Here is a 17,630-nt window from a genome sequence, read left to right as displayed (position 1 = left end):
CATGAAAAGTAACAGCTCGACGCTGGCAAAAAGTACCCAGACCGGCGGGACAGAATGGGGGCCAGAGATAAGTCTATGTACATACAGCCATTTGAGTCTTCTTGTTTTTTTTTTAAAGAATTATTTTTTAATTTAACTTTATTTATTATTATTATTATCATTATTATTTTCCAGTTTGATCAGAGAGAGAGGAAGTGAGAAAGCAAGCCACCAGTCCGAGACTTGAACCGTGGTCGGCCATGAGGGAGTTCAGCACCTTTAACCACCATGCCACTTGCCAGCCCCCCTGGAAATAATTCTTTAAACATTTTTTTTTCCTTGAAATTATTTTCATCATCATATAAATATCCTGTGACTTCATATCCATGACTATGTTGTGGACTGTACTTTGTACCAATAATAGGTGTCTCTGAACTCTTTTTTTTTTTTCTTTTTGAATAGAGGGTGTATGTGCTTGTCAGAGAGACAGAGAAAGCATCCCCTAATGTGGCATGGTCATACAGCGGTCCCTTATTTCTCCATCCTGTCGAGATTGGAGGCACACGGACAAGTGCTTATTGTTTCTTTCAAGATGCTACCGAGCTGGCGTTTGAACTGTGGCCATGCCACAGTCTCCTCTCCATCTCTTCCTAGGCAGAGTTCTTAGGTTCGTTCTTAGGCTAGGGACACACACACATGTCCCAGCATGTGTATCAAACCGTGGGTCTGAGACTAGAATCGTGTAGTTAGCCATGTGGGATAGAGTCACCTAACCATTGGGGCACTGGCTGGCCTAGGTCAGCCCCTTTTGACTATGCACTCGCATTGGTAAAATATTTTTGAGCACAAGTTATATACATTGATTATTAAACCACTACTTTAGGAATATAGCAAAACACATGCAAACATCCTCTGAAAGATAGAGAACATACAGGATAAGAAAAACAAGTAGAGAGGAGAGTTTGGTATTCTCTCCCTGAACCCCTGTGGATTTTCTCTGCATCCTGTGTGGGAGCCACTTTGGAGATCATGGCTCTTCAGTGCTGATGGGTGTACAGCCTGTGTTCTAGACCCGAGCCCCAAAGTTCCAAGAGTTTATTTCATGGGTGGGGTTGAGGGGCCCCTGAGAGAGTACAGTCTGTGCCCCTTCACCCTCACCCATCAATCAACTCCCTCACTGTCTATTTCTCCTGAGAATTCTCATGTGTGAATTCAGTTGATGAAAATATCCTATTCTTTCAGGAAAAATTTTTTATGTGTGTGCTTACCAGAGATAGAAGAGATAGAGAGAAAGTGAAAAATCATCCCCTGGGTGAATGGCCATAGCACAGTCCCTTCCATTCTCCTCTCAGTATTTTGGGCATGCATGCACATGTGCCTGGTATATTTCTCAAGCCTCCATTCCGTTAGCTGGCCCTCAGAAATGTATGGGCCAGCAGGTGGCATGGTAGTTAAGTCTCTAGACTCCCACATAGCTAACTGTGGTTCAAGTCCCAGACGTGGCAGCTTTCTCTCTCTCTCTCTGTCTCTCTCTGATGAGCGCACATGCACTGTAACAAATTAAGAGTAATAATAATGATAAAATTAAATAATTATTTTTAAAAAGTGTTTAAGTTCTCTCCATTTCTATATGGAGTGATTTGGTCAGTGTCAGTCTCAGCTCATTAAGAGTTTAAAGACACTAGGACCAGCAGTTAGCGTAATGGCTATGTTGCTGGACTCCCACGTAGTCGACCGCGGTTCGCATCTGGACCCAGTGGCTTAAAACTCATGCTGGGCGCATGTGCGTGCATGCCCAAGAGCCCAAGAGGAGAATGGAGGAGAAGGGATTGTGGCATGGCCATCCCCCCTGGGGGATTTCTTGCTTTCTGTCTCTCTATCTCTCTGTCTCTGTCTGTCTGGCGAGCGCACACGCCCTATAGCAAAAACTTCTCAAAAAAAAAAAAGAAAAAGAGTTTAAAGACACTGGGGCCAGCAGATAGCATGGTGGTTAAGGATGCTGGACTCCTACATGGCTGACCATGGTTCAGGTCCCGGACCTGGCGGCTTGCTTTCTCACTTTCCCTCTCTCTCTCATTCTGTCCCTCTCTGGTCAAATTTAAGTAAGTGAGTAAATAAATAAATAAATGGATAAATAAAATATATTTTAAAAAAATAGTTTAGGGACTAGCAGTTAGTATAATGGCTATGTCGCTGGACTCCCACATAGTCGATCACGGTTCGCGTCCCAGACCTGGTAGCTTAAAACTCACGCCAGGCGCGTGTGCGTGTGTGCCCAAGATCCCAAGAGGAGAATGGAAGAGAAGGGATTGCGGCGTGGCCATCCCCCCACGGGGGGTGATTTCTCACTTTCTATCTCTCTGCCTCTCTCTGTCTGTCTGGTGAGCGCACATGCCCTATAGCAAAAACCTCTCCAAAAAAAAAAGTTTATAGACACTGTAACCAACAGTTGGCTTAATAGCTATGTTGCTGGACTCCAATGTAATCAGCCACTATTCGAGTCCCAGACCTGGAGGCTTAAATTCACACCAGGCACGTGTGCATGCGTGCCCAAGATCCCAAGAAGAGAATGGAGGAGAAGGGATTGCGGTGTTGCCATCCCCCCTGGGGAGTGATTTCTCGCTTTCTGTCTCTCTGTCTCTCTCTCTCTTTCTGGCGAGTGCACGCGCCCTATAGCAAAAACTTCTCCCAAAAAAAAGAGTTTACAGATACAGGGACCAGCAGATGGCATAGCAATTACATCACTGGACTTCCACATGGCTGACCGTGGTTTGAGTTCTGGACCCAGTGGCTTGAAAATCACACCAGGCACGTGGGCTTGTGAGTTCACGATCCTGGGAGAAGAATGGAGGAGAAGGGATTGTGGCATGGCCATACCCCAGGGGTTAATTCTCACTTTGTCTCTGTCTCTCTCACTCTCCAGGGAGCACATGTGCCCTGAGGCAAAAATCTTTACTAGAAAAAAAAAGAGTTTATAGTTACAGACACATAGATGGAGATAAGGCCCATCAAAAACAGGAATGATAATGATTTATGTATGTACATAGAGAAAGAAGTTAATTTGATTTTTGGTTGGAGAAGGGGTAAAGTAGCAAGTGAGTTTCAAGTCCTGGAATGATTGTGACTAGAGGGAATCACAACGTCACGTGTAGTGACCAGATGGATAAAGTGGGTCTCTAGAACTCTTAACAGTAGAAAATGAGGGTGAGGCCTGCAGGTGGCGCTAAGGGCACTAGACTCCCACATAGCCAATCACAATTTGAATCCTGGACTTGGCAGCTTGCTTTTTCACTTTGCCTATCTCTTTCACTCTGTCCCTCTCTGGTCTAATTTAAATAAATAAATAAAGTATAGTTCAATTCAAAAAGAATTTTTTTTTTTTTTTAATGAGGGCCTGATTTAGGTAGAATCTGTCTGATAAAATGACTCTTCTTACAGTCAACACAAAGAAAGACTCAGAGTCAGCCCCGGTCAAAGGAGGCACCATGACGGATCTAGGTAAGAAGGGGAGCCTCTTGGGCAGGGCAGTCAGAGCCCGAAGGTAGAGTGGCTCAGCTGTCACCTTTCCCTTGGCCTGGGGCTCTTCAGTAGGAAAAGCCTTTGCCCTTAGGGGGGCCCAGCCTTAGATCTTGATGTCTAGTGTCTTTCTCTTTCAGATGAACAAGAGGATGAAAGCATGGAGACCACGGGCAAGGTGGAGCCAGTTTAGAGAGGCCTACCTCTCTATGTGATTCTAGTTTGTGATGATAAAGTTCCTTCTGCCCAGAATATTCCCACACTAGACTAGTTCTAGCTGTTGCTCAAATCTCTGACCCTTTCAGAGTCCTGAGGCCCATGACTGCTCTTTCCCATCACCCCTCGTTAGTGCCCACATTCCTGGGGTGAAGGAGAAGGTGTGGGGGGAAATGGGAATGCTGAGTGTCTAGCAGCCTCCATACTCATAGGATGAGGATGAGAACAGTACGGGGAACAAGGGGGAGCAGACCAAGAATCCAGACCTGCATGAGGACAACGTGACCGAACAGACCCACCACATCATCATTCCCAGCTATGCAGCCTGGTTTGACTACAATAGGTATTCTTTAACCTTTCACCAAATCCTGTTTCCCTGACTTGAGGGGTCAGTGGGTTGTGCTTCCTCCTGCTTCCTCTACATGCGTTACTCCTTCCCTGGCTAGATAGATCAGGGTGCACTTCAGTTTCAGAGGAGCTCCTGGTCTCATTTTGTGCCTTACAGGTCTGGAGGGAAGTTCTCTCCAAGTTTCTAATTCTTTCCTACAGTTTTGGGCTATTTCCCACCCTACCTTCTAGGCCTTTTCTCTCCTTGGGGCTCCCACCTCTCCACCAGCACCTTCTGAATCCACTCTGATTTCTCTTGCAGTGTTCATGCCATTGAGCGGAGGGCACTCCCTGAGTTCTTTAACGGCAAGAATAAATCCAAGACTCCAGAGATGTAAGGAAACTTCATTTACAATTCTTTTTCTTTCTTCTGTCCCCATTTCCTCTTCCTGATCTAGAAACATTGAGTTTAACATTTAAAAAAATTTTTTGTTAGAATTATTTTATTTAATTCCATTTATTCATTCAATTTTTTAAAAATTTGATCAGACACACACACACACACACACACACACACACACACACAGAAAAGGAAAGTGAGAAGGCAAGCCACCAAGTCCAGAACTTGAACTGTGGTCAGCCTTGTGGGAGTGTCCCAGAGCCTTAACCACCACGCCACCTGCTGGTCCCCAAGTTCAACATTTCTTAAGTTCCTTCCATGAGCCAGGCACTGTGCTAGGCTTACAATGACACAATACTGCCTTTAGGAAACCAGGACTTGAATCCTTCAGTCTGACTCACGTTCTCAAACTTTACATTGTACTACATAATGTCAACTATTTTTCGAGTTTCTACAGCATGTCAAACAGTCTTAGTAGTTCACAGACTTCTTTAATTCTCAGTAGATATTCTATTTTATGGATGAGGAAACAGATTCGAAAAATAATTGAAGGAGAGACCAGCATACGGCGTAATGGTTATTTCGCTGGAATCCCACATTGTTGACTGCAGTTCAAGTCATCCTGGACACAGCGACTTTAAAACTCACTCTGGGGAACCAGCAGTTAGCGTAATGGCTATGTCACTGGACTCCCACGTAGTTGACTGCGGTTCGCGTCCCGGACCCGGTGGCTTAGAACTCACACCGGGCACGTCTGCGTGCGTGCCCAAGATCCCGAGAGGAGAATGGAGGAGAAGGGATTGCGGCGTGACCATCCCCCCTGGGGGGTGATTTCTCGCTTTCTGTCTCTATGTCTCTCTGTCTGTCTGGTGAACGCACGTGCCCTATAGCAAAAACCTCTCCAAAAAAAAAAAAAAAGAGAGAGAGAGAGAGAGAGAGAAAAACCTCACTCTGAGTGTGTGTGTGTGTGTGTGTGTGTGTGTGTGTGTGTGTGTGCGCACATGTGCCTAAAATCCTGAGAGGAGAATGGAGGAGAAGAGGATTACGACATGACCATCCCCCTGGAAGGTGATTTCTCACTTTCTGTGATTTCTCACTCTCTCTCTCTCTCTCTCTGTGTGTGTCTCTGGCGAGCGCATATACTCTATCACAAAAAACTACCCCCCCCAAAAAGTAAATAATTGAAGAGGCCAGCAGGTGGCGTGGTGATTGAGGTGTTGTACTCCCACATGGCCAAGCACAGTTCAAGGCCTGGACCTGATGACTTGCTTTCTCACTTTCTCTTTCTTTCTTTCTCTCTCATCTTTCTGGTGTTGCATGCATTCCCTGTAGGAAATTAAAAAATAATCATGATTGGGACCAGCAGTTGGCATAATGGCTATATCGCTGGACTCCCATGTAGTTGACGACAGTTTGAGTCCCAGACCCAGTGGCTTAAACTCACACCACGTTAAACTCACTCCCTGAACCAGTGGCTTAAACTCACACATGTGTGTGTGCATGCCCAAGATCCCGAGAGGAGAATGGAGGAGAAGGGATTGTGGCATGACCATCCCCCCTGGGGGGTGATTTCTCGCTTTCTGTCTCTCTGTCTCTGTCTGTCTGGCGAGCGCACGCGCCCTATAGCAAAAACCTCTCCAAAAAAAAAAAAAAAGTTGAATGAGGGCTAATAGGTATCATAGTGGTTAAGGAGCTGGATCCCACATAGCTGACTGCAGCTCAAGATCTGGACCCAGCACCTTGAAAAACATACCACACATAGGCATGCATGCCTAAAGTCCCAAGAGGAGAATGGAGGAGAAGGGATTATGGTGTGTCTATCTCCCATGGGGTGGGGGGTGCTTTCTCACTTTCCCTCCCTCTTTTTCTCTCTCTGTCTTTTTCTTTCTCTGTGTTTCTCTCTGGTGAATGCACAAACCCTCTAGCAAAAAAAAAAAATTAAATTTGGATGAAACCTCCAAGTATATAGCCAAGGAAAAAAATTATTTCACTAAAAAACCTCACCAAGGATTTTTTTTTTCCATAGAATTATATATTTTATTTATTAATTTGCTCCAGGGCCATGTGTCCTCATGAGAGACGGGGGAAAGTGAGAATGAGCTGAACCACCAGGTCTGGGACTCAGACTATGGTTGGCCACGTGGGAGTTCAGCATTCTAATTACTACACCACCTGCTGGCCTCGGACATCAAAGATTACCCCCCCCAAGAGTTATTTATTTATTTGATTTGCTGCTATTTATTTTTTAATTTGACCAGAAAGAAACAGCAAGAGAGAGAAAGGGAAAGTGAGAAAGCAAACCACCAAGTCCAGGATTCAAACCATGGTTGGCTATGTGGGCATACAGCACCTTACCACCATGGCACCTGCCAACCCCATCAAGTTTTTTTTTAATTATTTTATTTATAATTATTATTATTTTCCAATTTGATCAGAGAGAGACAGAGAGAGGGAAAATGAGAAAGCAAGCCACCAGGTCCAGATCTTGAACCGTGGTCGGCCATGTGGGAGTCCAGTGCCTTTGGCCACCATACCACCAGCTGCCTTCCCCATCAAGGATTTTTTAAATGCTTGATTTCTTTGTATCACTCACATTGCAAGTACTCAGTGTTTACTGAGCCAAACAATCTACTGTTTTCCATCTTTGTTATATAAGAACTTTTTTTTCTTTTTAAAATTTTCTTACCCTTCCTTCAGTCCTCAACAAACATTTATTTTTCTTCCTATTTTTCATCTCTCTCTCTTCTAAGCTACCTGGCCTATCGAAATTTTATGATTGACACTTACCGACTAAACCCGCAAGAGTATCTCACCTCCACTGCGTGCCGCCGGAACCTAGCGGGTGACGTCTGTGCCATCATGAGGTGAGTCTTGTGGCTGGGTAGAAGGGGGGCATGAGGATTCCTGCCTGTGGGTGTGTCCTGATGGAAGTAGAGATGCCACCAAGGAACCTAGGGAGTGGACAGTAGAGGACACCTCTAAGCAAAGGCAAAGCACAGGTTTGAGGAATGAGCAACCTGAGGAGATAGATGACAGTGGCATTTGGGTGTGTGGAGTAAAGGAGAAAAAGGAGCATGTCTGTAGCTGAGAAAGCCTGGCTCAGTTTCACTAACTGTCCAGGAAGAGATGTTCAGTAGATGGGTGGCTATGGAGAGTGGTTCAGGCAGGTATAGACACTCGAGTGGCACTGGCATTTAGGGGGTAGGTGAATAGTAGGAGTAGGTGGGGTTTCTTGGGGAGCAGAATGAGCAAGGGGGCCTGTGGCAGTCAGGGGAGAGCACTTTGTACTCTCCAATGACACTGTCTCTGCCCGTCTTGCAGGGTCCATGCCTTCCTGGAACAGTGGGGTCTCATTAACTACCAGGTGGATGCCGAGAGTCGACCAACCCCAATGGGGCCTCCACCCACCTCTCACTTCCATGTCTTGGCTGACACTCCATCAGGGCTGGTGCCGCTGCAGCCCAAGACCCCACAGGTAGGGTGACGGGCTTGGGGCCAGGGTGGGCTGGGTAAGATTGGGCTTCTTCGGACTTTTCTTTTTCTGGTTTTGTAGGGTAATGTTTCAGGAGTATTTTGAGGCTTCTTTTCCGTAGGCTGCAACAGGCGCAGGGATCAGCCCCGTGTGTCGAGCACCCTCTCAGCCTCTGTACCTAAGGCTGTGAGGACTGGCTAAGGGAGGAAACAGGCAGACTCGATAGGGGCGAAGCAGACAGAAAAATAGTGGCTTAAATTTAACTTGCATGAAATTTTAAAACTTTGTCTTCTTTCCCACATTTTTTCATTTTTGCCTCATAGTTAGCATCACCTTCATTTTTTGTCCATTTCCATTTCATCCATTACAGAAATTAAGAGGACAAAGATTATGTGGCTTGCCCAAGGTCACAGTTGAAAGTAACGTTAGAGCTTAATTGTCCAGCTGCTAAGAGAGCCTGTAAAGACATACATGAGTACAGCTGGACATCATGCCTACTGCATGTCTAATCAGTCATGACGGGAACATGGAACAGTGGCATGAGTGCCCCAGAGCTTGTGGCCGCCCACCGTTTGGTCTTGAGGTCTCCAAGGTCTTGGCCTGGTCATTTCCTGCCCAGCCTCCATGACGCCAAGCTCTGTCCCCCAGGGCCGCCAGGTTGATGCTGATACCAAGGCTGGGCGAAAGGGCAAAGAGCTGGATGACCTGGTGCCAGAGACGGCCAAGGGCAAGCCAGAGCTGGTAGGTGGAGTGCAGGCTCCGCTGGGCTTCTTATTTGCCCCTTTACGGGGGGGCCCCTGCCGGGGAAGAAGAGGCATGAGAGCAGGGGAGCTACAGTGTAAGGGAGGAAGTGCCACCCAGGGGTGTCCCTGGCTGGGGAAGGAAGCTCCTTCTGTCTGTTTTCTCTCTCTGTCTGCCCCTGGGCCCCATGGTCACTCGTACTCACCTCTTTCTTTCCCTTCCACAAATAGCAGACCTCTGCCTCCCAACAAATGCTCAACTTCCCTGACAAAGGCAAAGAGAAACCAACAGACATGCAGAACTTTGGGCTGCGCACAGACATGTACACGAAGAAAAACGTCCCCTCCAAGGTATGGGGTGTGGGCTGACCTCGGGGACAGAGAAGCTTCTCTCCTCAGAGATCATAGGCTCGTCTCTTGACTCATTCATGTCTCCTCTGCAGAGCAAAGCAGCGGCCAGTGCCACTCGAGAGTGGACAGAACAGGAGACCCTGCTACTCTTGGAGGTAATTGGGGCAAGGGAAGGACGGTTTTACAGAAACAGAAGTGGCCAGGGTGCCAGCTGCACATGTGAATAGGGAGAGCGTGTGGAGTCTGGCGTGAGCAGCTCATCATCTTGCCGTAGTCTCTCCCCTTCTGGTCATTGCACTTGCCCCAGGGAACAGCGCCGGGCAGGGACTTGGGCCATTTCCTTACCCCATATCCTTTCTTAGTGCTCCTTGGAGAGCTCCCCTGGACTCCACACAGTACACAAGTACCAGAACACAGAGGGCTTTGAAGCCAGCTGCCCTGAGTGGGCTGGGGGGTTGAGCTTCAAGGAAAGAGGCTAAGTAAGCCAAGTTGTGTCTCCACCACTACCACCAGGCACTGGAAATGTACAAAGATGACTGGAACAAAGTCTCCGAGCACGTGGGGAGCCGCACGCAGGACGAGTGCATCTTGCATTTTCTTCGTCTTCCCATTGAAGACCCATACCTGGAGGACTCTGAAGCCTCCCTGGGCCCCCTGGCCTACCAGCCCATCCCCTTCAGCCAGTCGGGCAACCCTGTTATGAGCACTGTTGCCTTCCTGGCCTCTGTCGTCGATCCCCGAGTTGCCTCTGCTGCTGCGAAGTCAGCCCTAGGTAATGTGGGGGTCCCAGCCTTTTTAGTTCAGATTTGAAGGGCTCTGAAAAACCCCTCAAGTTCGGCAGCCCTGCTGGTCTTGTCTATTGCTGCCCTTAGCTCAGGCACCTGTGTAGGCTCCATACTGCTCTTAGTTGAAGAGACAGGCCTGTGCAGAAACTCTCACAGGGATAGCTGGAACTACCCACTGCACCGCCCCCAGCCTCATCCCCTCTGGGTCTTGCAGAGGAGTTCTCCAAAATGAAGGAAGAGGTCCCCACAGCCTTGGTGGAGGCCCATGTTCGGAAAGTGGAGGAAGCAGCCAAAGTGACAGGCAAGGCAGACCCAGCCTTCGGCCTGGAAAGCAGTGGCATTGCAGGAACCACCTCTGATGAGCCTGAGCGGATTGGTAAGGCCAGCAAGTTCCCAGATGCCTCTCCTTCCATCAAGAGCTAGAGCCACCTGGCCTCCCTATGCCATCCCTGCCCCAAGGCAGAGTCAACACAACACAAATGGGAGGATGTATTTTTCCCAGGGTTATATATCCCCACTGATTCTCTCGCTAAGATTTTGGTTGGTAGAGGGAAAAAGTGTTGGAGACACAGACTCTGTATCAGCTACTTCCCCCTTTCTTTTCCTGTTCTCATGGGCCCAGAGGAGAGTGGGACTGACGAGGCACGGGCAGAAGGCCAGGCCACGGATGAGAAGAAGGAGCCCAAGGTATTGAGCGAGCGACCTTGTGAGGCAGAGAGGTCAGGCACAGCACTGTGGTATCGCTGGAAACTGGAGTCCGTCAGCTTGGGTGGGCAGGGGCTGGGCACAGACTGGGTGTTTCCTGGACAGATCACCTCCCAAGTAAGAGTTGTCATTTCAGCTCCCAGTCTGAGCCCTTTGTGTGAAAACGAGTCACCTGGCCCCTGATATTCTCTCCTTGTCTTTCCTGGGACTTGAGGAATCCCGAGAAGGAGGAGGGGCTATGGAGGAGGAAGCAAAGGAGAAAACCAGCGAGGTTCCCAAGAAGGATGAAGAGAAAGGGAAAGAAGGTGACAGTGAGAAGGAGTCAGAGAAGAGTGACGGGGACCCAATAGGTGAGCCTCCTTGAAGGGGCAGGGCGTGGACAGGAAACAGAGGGAAGCTCTAGGGCTGACTCCACCCTTGTCCTGGCCCAGTGGATCCTGAGAAGGAGAAGGAGACCAAGGAAGGGCAGGAGGAAGTGCTGAAGGAAGTGGTGGAGCCAGAGGGCGAAAGGAAGACAAAGGTGGAGCGGGACATTGGCGAGGGCAACCTCTCTACTGCCGCCGCCGCTGCTCTGGCAGCTGCCGCAGTGAAGGCCAAGGTGAGACCAGGCCCCAGAGACCAGGGAGGGAGATGCCCCTTCTCTACTCCCTACACACAGAGGGCATCCTCACTCACTCACTCCTTTAATCATGCAGGTCTGTTTCCTTTTCATTTTATCCTGAAAGGAAGGATAGTCATCTCTTCTCTGAACCTCTTTAATCTTTTACCATTGGGCCTGCTTCTGGCCCTGTCATTATTTGACTTTGTCTTACCTTTTATTCCACTTTTTTCTTTGTGTTAAAAAAAAAAAAAAAAGTCAACGGGACCAGCAGATGGCGTAATGGTTACATCACTGGACTCCCACGTACCAACCACGGTTTGAGTCCCAGAACCGGAGGCTTAAAACTCACACCAGTCACATATGTGTGCATGCCCAAAATCCTAAGAGGAGAATGGAGAAGGGACTGCGGTGTGACCGTCCTTCCTAAGGGTGATTTCTGTCTTTCTGGCGAGCACATGCACCTTATAGCAAAAATCTCTCAAAAAAAAAAAAAAAAAAAAAAAGAAAAGAAAAGAAAAAAGTCAAGACCACAGCAAGTCTGTTCTTAAACCTGCCAGCATCCTCCCTGGCGGTCTCTGCTGGCATGTCTTCAGCTGGGTCCTCCCACTGATGTGCCACCCCTCCCCTCCTGCCCAGCATTTGGCTGCCGTTGAAGAGAGAAAAATCAAATCATTGGTGGCCTTGCTAGTGGAGACTCAGATGAAAAAGTTGGAGATCAAGCTCCGGCACTTTGAGGAGCTGGAGACGATCATGGACCGGGAGCGAGAAGCAGTGAGTAGCCTCCCTCCGTCGGGGATCAGTGGGCGCTCTGCCCCCTGCCTCAGGACTGAGCTGTGCCTCAGTTTAGGATGGGAGCAGGGTGTGAGAGAGAGAGACAAGCAGCCATGCCGAACACCTGCAGCTGGTAGACCTCCAAAGAGGAGGGCAGTCGGCAGGCCTGGGCAGCGGAAACCCACCTCCAGCAGTTGAGCAGAACTGGCCTCCCAAGTGAGACCTGGAGACTAAGATTGGCTCCTTGGGGCAGAGATTATAGTTGGGTCTTTACTGCTGTATCTCCAATCCTTGGGACAGTACTTGACCCATAGTAGACCCAAGAAATATTTGTTCAGTGATTGAATGAGTTTAAGGGATGAAGAGTGGGGAGGGGCTTTGGAGCCAGTAGTGAACTTGGAAAGGGCCTGAATAGATAAGGTATCAGACCATTTTATCTTTGAGAGGACATGAAAGGAAACAGAAGCAGAGAGCAGAGAACTTAAGGTATAATTGGGGGCATCAAATATACAATATGGAGATATTAGAAATGATCTTAAAGTGTCTGGTGTTCAGATTAAGAGATTTCAAATTAAGTCAAGTCCCAGGAGAACACAGACTAAAGTCAAAGTTCAGAGGCTGGTGAAGTGATCTGGGATGGCTTCGTAAGAACCGTGAGTTTTTAGCCAATTTTGAGAGAATAAAGGAACAGGAATTGAGACAAGAGCAACTGGAGTATTTTCCAAATCAAGGTAATGGCAAATTCAAAGCTTGGAAGCTGCAATGAGTCAGATGGACTCCACTGCAGCGAGAAACCACGTAGGCAGCCAGGGGACATGAAGGTCTTGGGATTCACAGAGCTGGGGCCGGAGGACAGGGCAAGCACAGGCACGAGATTGACATTTTGGGAACCGCCAGGATAAGGGGTAGGGTCTTTGTGAAGACAAAGCAGGGGCAAGGCCTTTAGGATCTTGTGAAAGTTGCGTAACGGTATGCCATTGGCTCTGGCAGCTGGAATATCAGAGGCAGCAGCTCCTGGCGGACAGACAGGCCTTCCACATGGAGCAGCTGAAGTATGCAGAGATGAGGGCCCGGCAGCAGCACTTCCAACAGATGCACCAGCAGCAGCAGCAGCCCCCACCAGCCCTGCCCCCAGGCTCCCAGCCTGTGCCCCCTACAGGGACTGCTGGGCCTCCTGCTGTCCATGGCTTGGCTGTGGCTCCGGCCTCTGTGGCCCCTGCTCCTCCTGGCAGTGGGGCCCCTCCTGGAAGCTTGGGCCCTTCTGAACAGATCGGGCAGGCAGGGTCCACCGCAGGGCCACCGCAGCAGCAACCAGGTGGAGCCCCCCAGCCTGGGGCAGTCCCACCAGGGGTAGCCCCCCCTGGACCCCATGGTAAGTGATGGGTTCTGGAACTCTTGCTGGCTAGAGGGACCAGGGTGATTGTCCCAGTTTCCCTCACAGAGTTTACACGATGTGTCTGGAGCTGAGAATTGGCCTTTCTACCGACAGGCCTGCCTCTGCTGTCTTTAGGCCAGAAGGGATTCCCTCCCCAAACTCAGAGCTCTAGAATTTTATCCAAGGATTTATCATTTGTTTCAGTGTCAGGAATGGGCAAATGGTGTCAAAGAATGGGCAGATTATCCTCGTTGTGAAACTGAGTTGAGCAAGAGTTTACTCCAGCCTTCTTTGTCATCTTCATTCCCAGGCCCCTCACCGTTTCCCAACCAACAAACTCCTCCCTCAATGATGCCAGGGGCAGTGCCAGGCAGCGGGCACCCAGGCGTGGCGGGTAATGCTCCTTTGGGTTTGCCTTTTGGCATGCCGCCTCCTCCTCCTCCTGCTCCATCCATCATGTCATTCGGTAGTCTAGCCGACTCCATCAGTATTAACCTCCCCCCTCCTCCTAACCTGCATGGGCATCACCACCATCTCCCGTTCGCCCCGGGCACACTCCCCCCACCTAACCTGCCTGTGTCCATGGCGAACCCTCTACATCCTAACCTGCCGGCGACCACCACCATGCCATCTTCCTTGCCTCTCGGGCCGGGGCTCGGACCCGCCGCAGCCCAGAGCCCTGCCATTGTGGCAGCTGTTCAGGGCAATCTCCTGCCCAGTGCCAGCCCACTGCCAGGTGAGAAGGGGCCAGAAGGGGAGAACGGGGAGGGGGAGGGGTCCACGCGAAGGGAGTTGGGAGGGCAGGTGGGGAATGGGTCAGGTACTAGCTTCCACAACCGTTTTTGAACATTGTGGTAAAATTAGAACACAGGAGGAAGGGCCTCTCTGGCTGTCCTCCACCATTCCCCAGCCTGGCAGCTGCCACCCCTGGGATGACGGGGCCTTTCACTGGTGGGTCACGGAGGAGTCCTGTGGCACAAAGCATCTCAGTTGTGAATTTGAAAAACAGCTACCTATTTGCATGAGGATTGATTGGCACCCCTCGCTTGTTTCCATCACGCAGAAATGCCCCATTTAGAGTTCCTGTGGGGGCAGGAGGAGGATTTTTTTTTTTTTTAATTAGTTTTTCCCTCTGAGGTGGAAGAGGGTGTTGGGAAAAGGAAGTTGTGGGTACCTCATTCATCTACCCACCCACTGCATGCCATGCCCAGTTGCGTGTGTGTACGTGTGGTAGCCTGGGTCTGCATCCCTCTCCTACTCATCTTGGCTAATTGGTCTTCTTTTTCTCCACAGACCCAGGCACCCCCCTGCCTCCAGACCCCACAGCCCCAAGCCCAGGCACAGTCACCCCTGTGCCACCTCCACAGTGAGGAGCCAGCCAGACATCTCTCCCCTCACCCCTCATGGAGATCACGGTCCAGGAACAGCCCTCCCCCCACCACTGGGACCCTTCCCCAGCCTGGAGAGTTCATCACTACGTAAGGAAAGCTCTTCCTGCCCCTCCAAAGCCCCGCCATGCCTAACAGAGGCACGCATTTTTGTACTGGATTATTCAAGGACTTCTGCTTAAAAGATGTTTCTAATGTCTGGGGAGGAGGTTAAAATGCGAATGCAGCCCTCCAAAGAAGGGCTGGGAAAGGTGTTTACACGAGGTTCTAACTAGCCACTTCGAAGGGTGCACCCTCCCTCAAAACTTGCTTTTTTTTTTTTATGGATAAAAAGAAATTAAGCCCTTTTAAAAGGAAGTAGAGAGATTTTAAAAAGTTATGGAACTTCTTTCAACTCACTAAAAAATAACCAACTTGTACATTTTTTTGAGGAGTGGGGGTGGAAGTTTTAGGAAAGGGGAATTAAGGTCCTGGGGAGAGCTGAGGATAGAATAGGGGCAGAATCTCCCCCAGGTCCCTGGTTAGTGACTGAGTGAACTCCCCACCTCCCCTCACCTGCCCCCCAGTTTATCCGCACTAATCTCTCCTGCTGCTTCCTCATTATTGCTGTTTTAGGCCACCCCTGCTCAGCCAGTGGTCCTTTTTCCTCCAAATGTCAGTTTTGTGTTTGTTTTTAAAAGTCACCTGCTTAGTTGATGTCAGCGTATGTGTATTTGGTGGGGGAAACATTTGGGGAAGTCCCATGTAGGTAATAGAGGAAGAAAGGGCCCTGGGCTGCTCCCCGGCCCTTCCCTGGGCTGGGCCAGTGCCCTCCTAGCAGGCATGGACAGGGGAGCTGAAAACAGCGGGACATTTTACAAACCTTACATTTTCAAAAAGCACTTAAGCACCTCCTCATGACTTGGTGGGTCACATCCTAACCTCTTCTCTCTACCCAAGACGGTCAGAACCTTGACAGATAGCTAGGGGATCCCCAGGTGAGGACACAGATCTGGAGGCAGTGGAGGGTGCCCAACTATGGTAGTGCAGGCCCTCACCTGGACTCCACTGCCTGGATCCAGTGCCTCCTGCGCAGCTCCTCCCCTCACCCCTGACCACCTGATGGCGGCTGTTTCCAGGCTCCCACCAAGTCTTGTTCCCTCCCACCAGGCCCTTTGTTCCTCACGTCCCAGTGTTTCTCTTCCTTTGCGTCTTGGCCCCTTTCTTCTGTTCAAAGGTTTCTGTAAATTTTTCTTTTCTTTTTCCCTTTTTCTTTTTTCTTTCTTTCTTTCTTTTTTTTTTTTTTTTTATAAATTAATTTGCTTTCAGTTCCATCTTGTGGATGACTTCTGTGTTCTTACCTGTGGCTGTCAGGCAGGGGGTTGGACTGGGGCAGCACTCCCGGGGCCCTCCACAGGGTATTTGCCAGGCTTGGCTCTAAATGCACTCTGCAAGTCCCAACGCCCACAGACACCAGGCTTCTCACCACGCAAGGCGAGAGGCAGCACAGCTGTCGGATCGCACTGGTTGGTACAGGAGCAGAGGCTCCCACCTGCCCTAAAAATAGCTGTTAAGGACTTGGAAGGACATCCCCACAATGTGGAGATTTTGTATATTTATCCCCTCAGAAGTCATGGCTTCATTCCTTCCCTTATTAGGGAGAAGGCAGGCCCCTCACCTACTTTGTTGTTATTGGCCCCAGGCCCTGGTGAGGAGGTGACCGGCAGGCCCAGGCAGTGCTAATACTGCCTGGCTTTAACTCTGACACTCCCTAGGCTTTCCCACAAAAGGCCTTCAGTGCTTGGGAGGGACGTGCTGGGTTTCAGGAGCTGGAGGGCTAGAAGAGAGCCTGACAGGGATGGAACAAGGATGGCCAGCCTTGGTCCTATGGCTGGTGCGGCACTCCTAACGCCCAAGGGGAGTTTTGAAACTTGGTTCTCTGGGAGTGGCATTTCTCAAACAAGGCAGAGTTGGCTATTCCAGGCCCTTCCCCAGCTTTCCCCAACCCCTGATCCAGTGGCTTTGGACTCTGTCTCACGGCAGAAACCATCGCTTTCTCACCTTCTTCCCCTTCACCCTGCTCAGGAAGGAACGCAGCACCCAATTGGGGGGCACAGAGCAAGTTTATTTGGTGAATGCTGGCGGTAAACATCATCCAGGAGACACAAGATGGGAAAGGTGCTGTGACCAGGAAGCCTGGGACGCTTCGGGACTAGATACAGAGTCTCACACAGGGAAAGGCACAGGGTTCTGGGGTACTGGGCATGTCCTCAGCCATTCAGCACCATACGGACGAGCTCTGTGGGAAGGAAAGGTGGGGTGAGCCAGGGAGTGGGGCTAGGAGGGGCACGCCAGGGGCCAGGAGACGACAAGACCATGAGGTAGCACAAGAGGGAACATGCCCACAGCAACCAACCTCGGGGTCAGTTTGCAGAGAAGCCACCTTGAGTCTGACCAGTTCTCTGACCCTGGCTCCCCTCCCACCAGCTGTTAGTCCCCGCCCGGCCCAGAGCAGCAAGAACACAGCAGAGGCAGAAAAGTTCTCAACTACACCTACAGCTACTGTCAGCCACTGGTGGGAGGAGAAGGCAGAGTTTTGGGTTAGGGTACCTCCAAGCTGCTCAGCAGAGGGAAGGGGAAAGGATGACTCAGCTATAGCAGCAAAAACGGGGCAGGCAGCCCATCCCCCCGAGGCCAACTGCCCATGCTCCAGGGCCAGAGGAGCACCCTAAAGCAAGACCGGTATTAGGCTGGTGAGAGTTCCCAGACACCAGCACCCAGGGCCCTAGAAGCAAAACCTCAAAACCCATTCTAGGAGAGTAGCGAGGAGGTACCGTGCCCCCAGGCTGTCTTCCTCTTAGAATCCCTCCCCTCCCTAGTCAGCTCCATGCAGAAACATGCCAGAAGGAAGTCAGATGGTAGTAGGGTAAGGGCAGGGGCTGGCAGCACAGGTTGGGAAGAGAGAGACACTGGGGAAATCAACTAGAGAAAGAGAGGCTGGGGGGGGGCGGGGGCGCCCCACGCG

The 17,630-nt window shown here is 50.1% G+C and overlaps 2 protein-coding genes across 4 annotated transcripts in view; one reads left to right on the top strand and one right to left on the bottom strand.

The window, feature by feature from the left end:
* The window catches only part of SMARCC2 (SWI/SNF related BAF chromatin remodeling complex subunit C2), a gene marked incomplete at its 5' end in the record, with an annotated part of 28,147 nt that extends 12,510 nt beyond the window's left edge, over positions 1 to 15,637 (top strand). The window contains 18 exon segments of the mRNA XM_014582985.2: positions 3,418 to 3,477; positions 3,636 to 3,673; positions 3,924 to 4,054; positions 4,361 to 4,432; positions 7,189 to 7,302; positions 7,760 to 7,913; positions 8,559 to 8,651; positions 8,882 to 9,001; positions 9,094 to 9,156; positions 9,515 to 9,773; positions 10,001 to 10,162; positions 10,409 to 10,473; positions 10,706 to 10,841; positions 10,923 to 11,089; positions 11,729 to 11,863; positions 12,854 to 13,235; positions 13,549 to 13,974; positions 14,532 to 15,637. Of these exon segments, the coding sequence (XP_014438471.1) occupies positions 3,418 to 3,477; positions 3,636 to 3,673; positions 3,924 to 4,054; positions 4,361 to 4,432; positions 7,189 to 7,302; positions 7,760 to 7,913; positions 8,559 to 8,651; positions 8,882 to 9,001; positions 9,094 to 9,156; positions 9,515 to 9,773; positions 10,001 to 10,162; positions 10,409 to 10,473; positions 10,706 to 10,841; positions 10,923 to 11,089; positions 11,729 to 11,863; positions 12,854 to 13,235; positions 13,549 to 13,974; positions 14,532 to 14,608 (2,654 nt within the window).
* A 1,072-nt stretch (positions 15,638 to 16,709) lies between these two features.
* Positions 16,710 to 17,630, bottom strand: part of MYL6 (myosin light chain 6) — a 3,524-nt gene continuing 2,603 nt past the window's right edge. For all 3 annotated transcript variants that reach the window (XM_006165599.3, XM_006165600.3, XM_027767167.1), the window contains one exon: positions 16,710 to 16,904. Coding sequence is in view for 2 of the 3 variants with exons in the window: in XM_006165600.3 (XP_006165662.1) it covers positions 16,876 to 16,904 (29 nt within the window). In the remaining variant the exon portion in view is untranslated. The remainder of the gene's footprint in view (positions 16,905 to 17,630) is intronic.

Source organism: Tupaia chinensis, unplaced genomic scaffold (genome assembly GCF_000334495.1).
Source record: "Tupaia chinensis unplaced genomic scaffold, TupChi_1.0 Scaffold143970_1, whole genome shotgun sequence".
NCBI classification, from domain to species: Eukaryota; Metazoa; Chordata; class Mammalia; order Scandentia; family Tupaiidae; genus Tupaia; species Tupaia belangeri.
The sequence above is the reverse complement of the archived record's forward strand: the minus strand, read 5'-3'. Positions and strand labels throughout refer to the sequence as shown.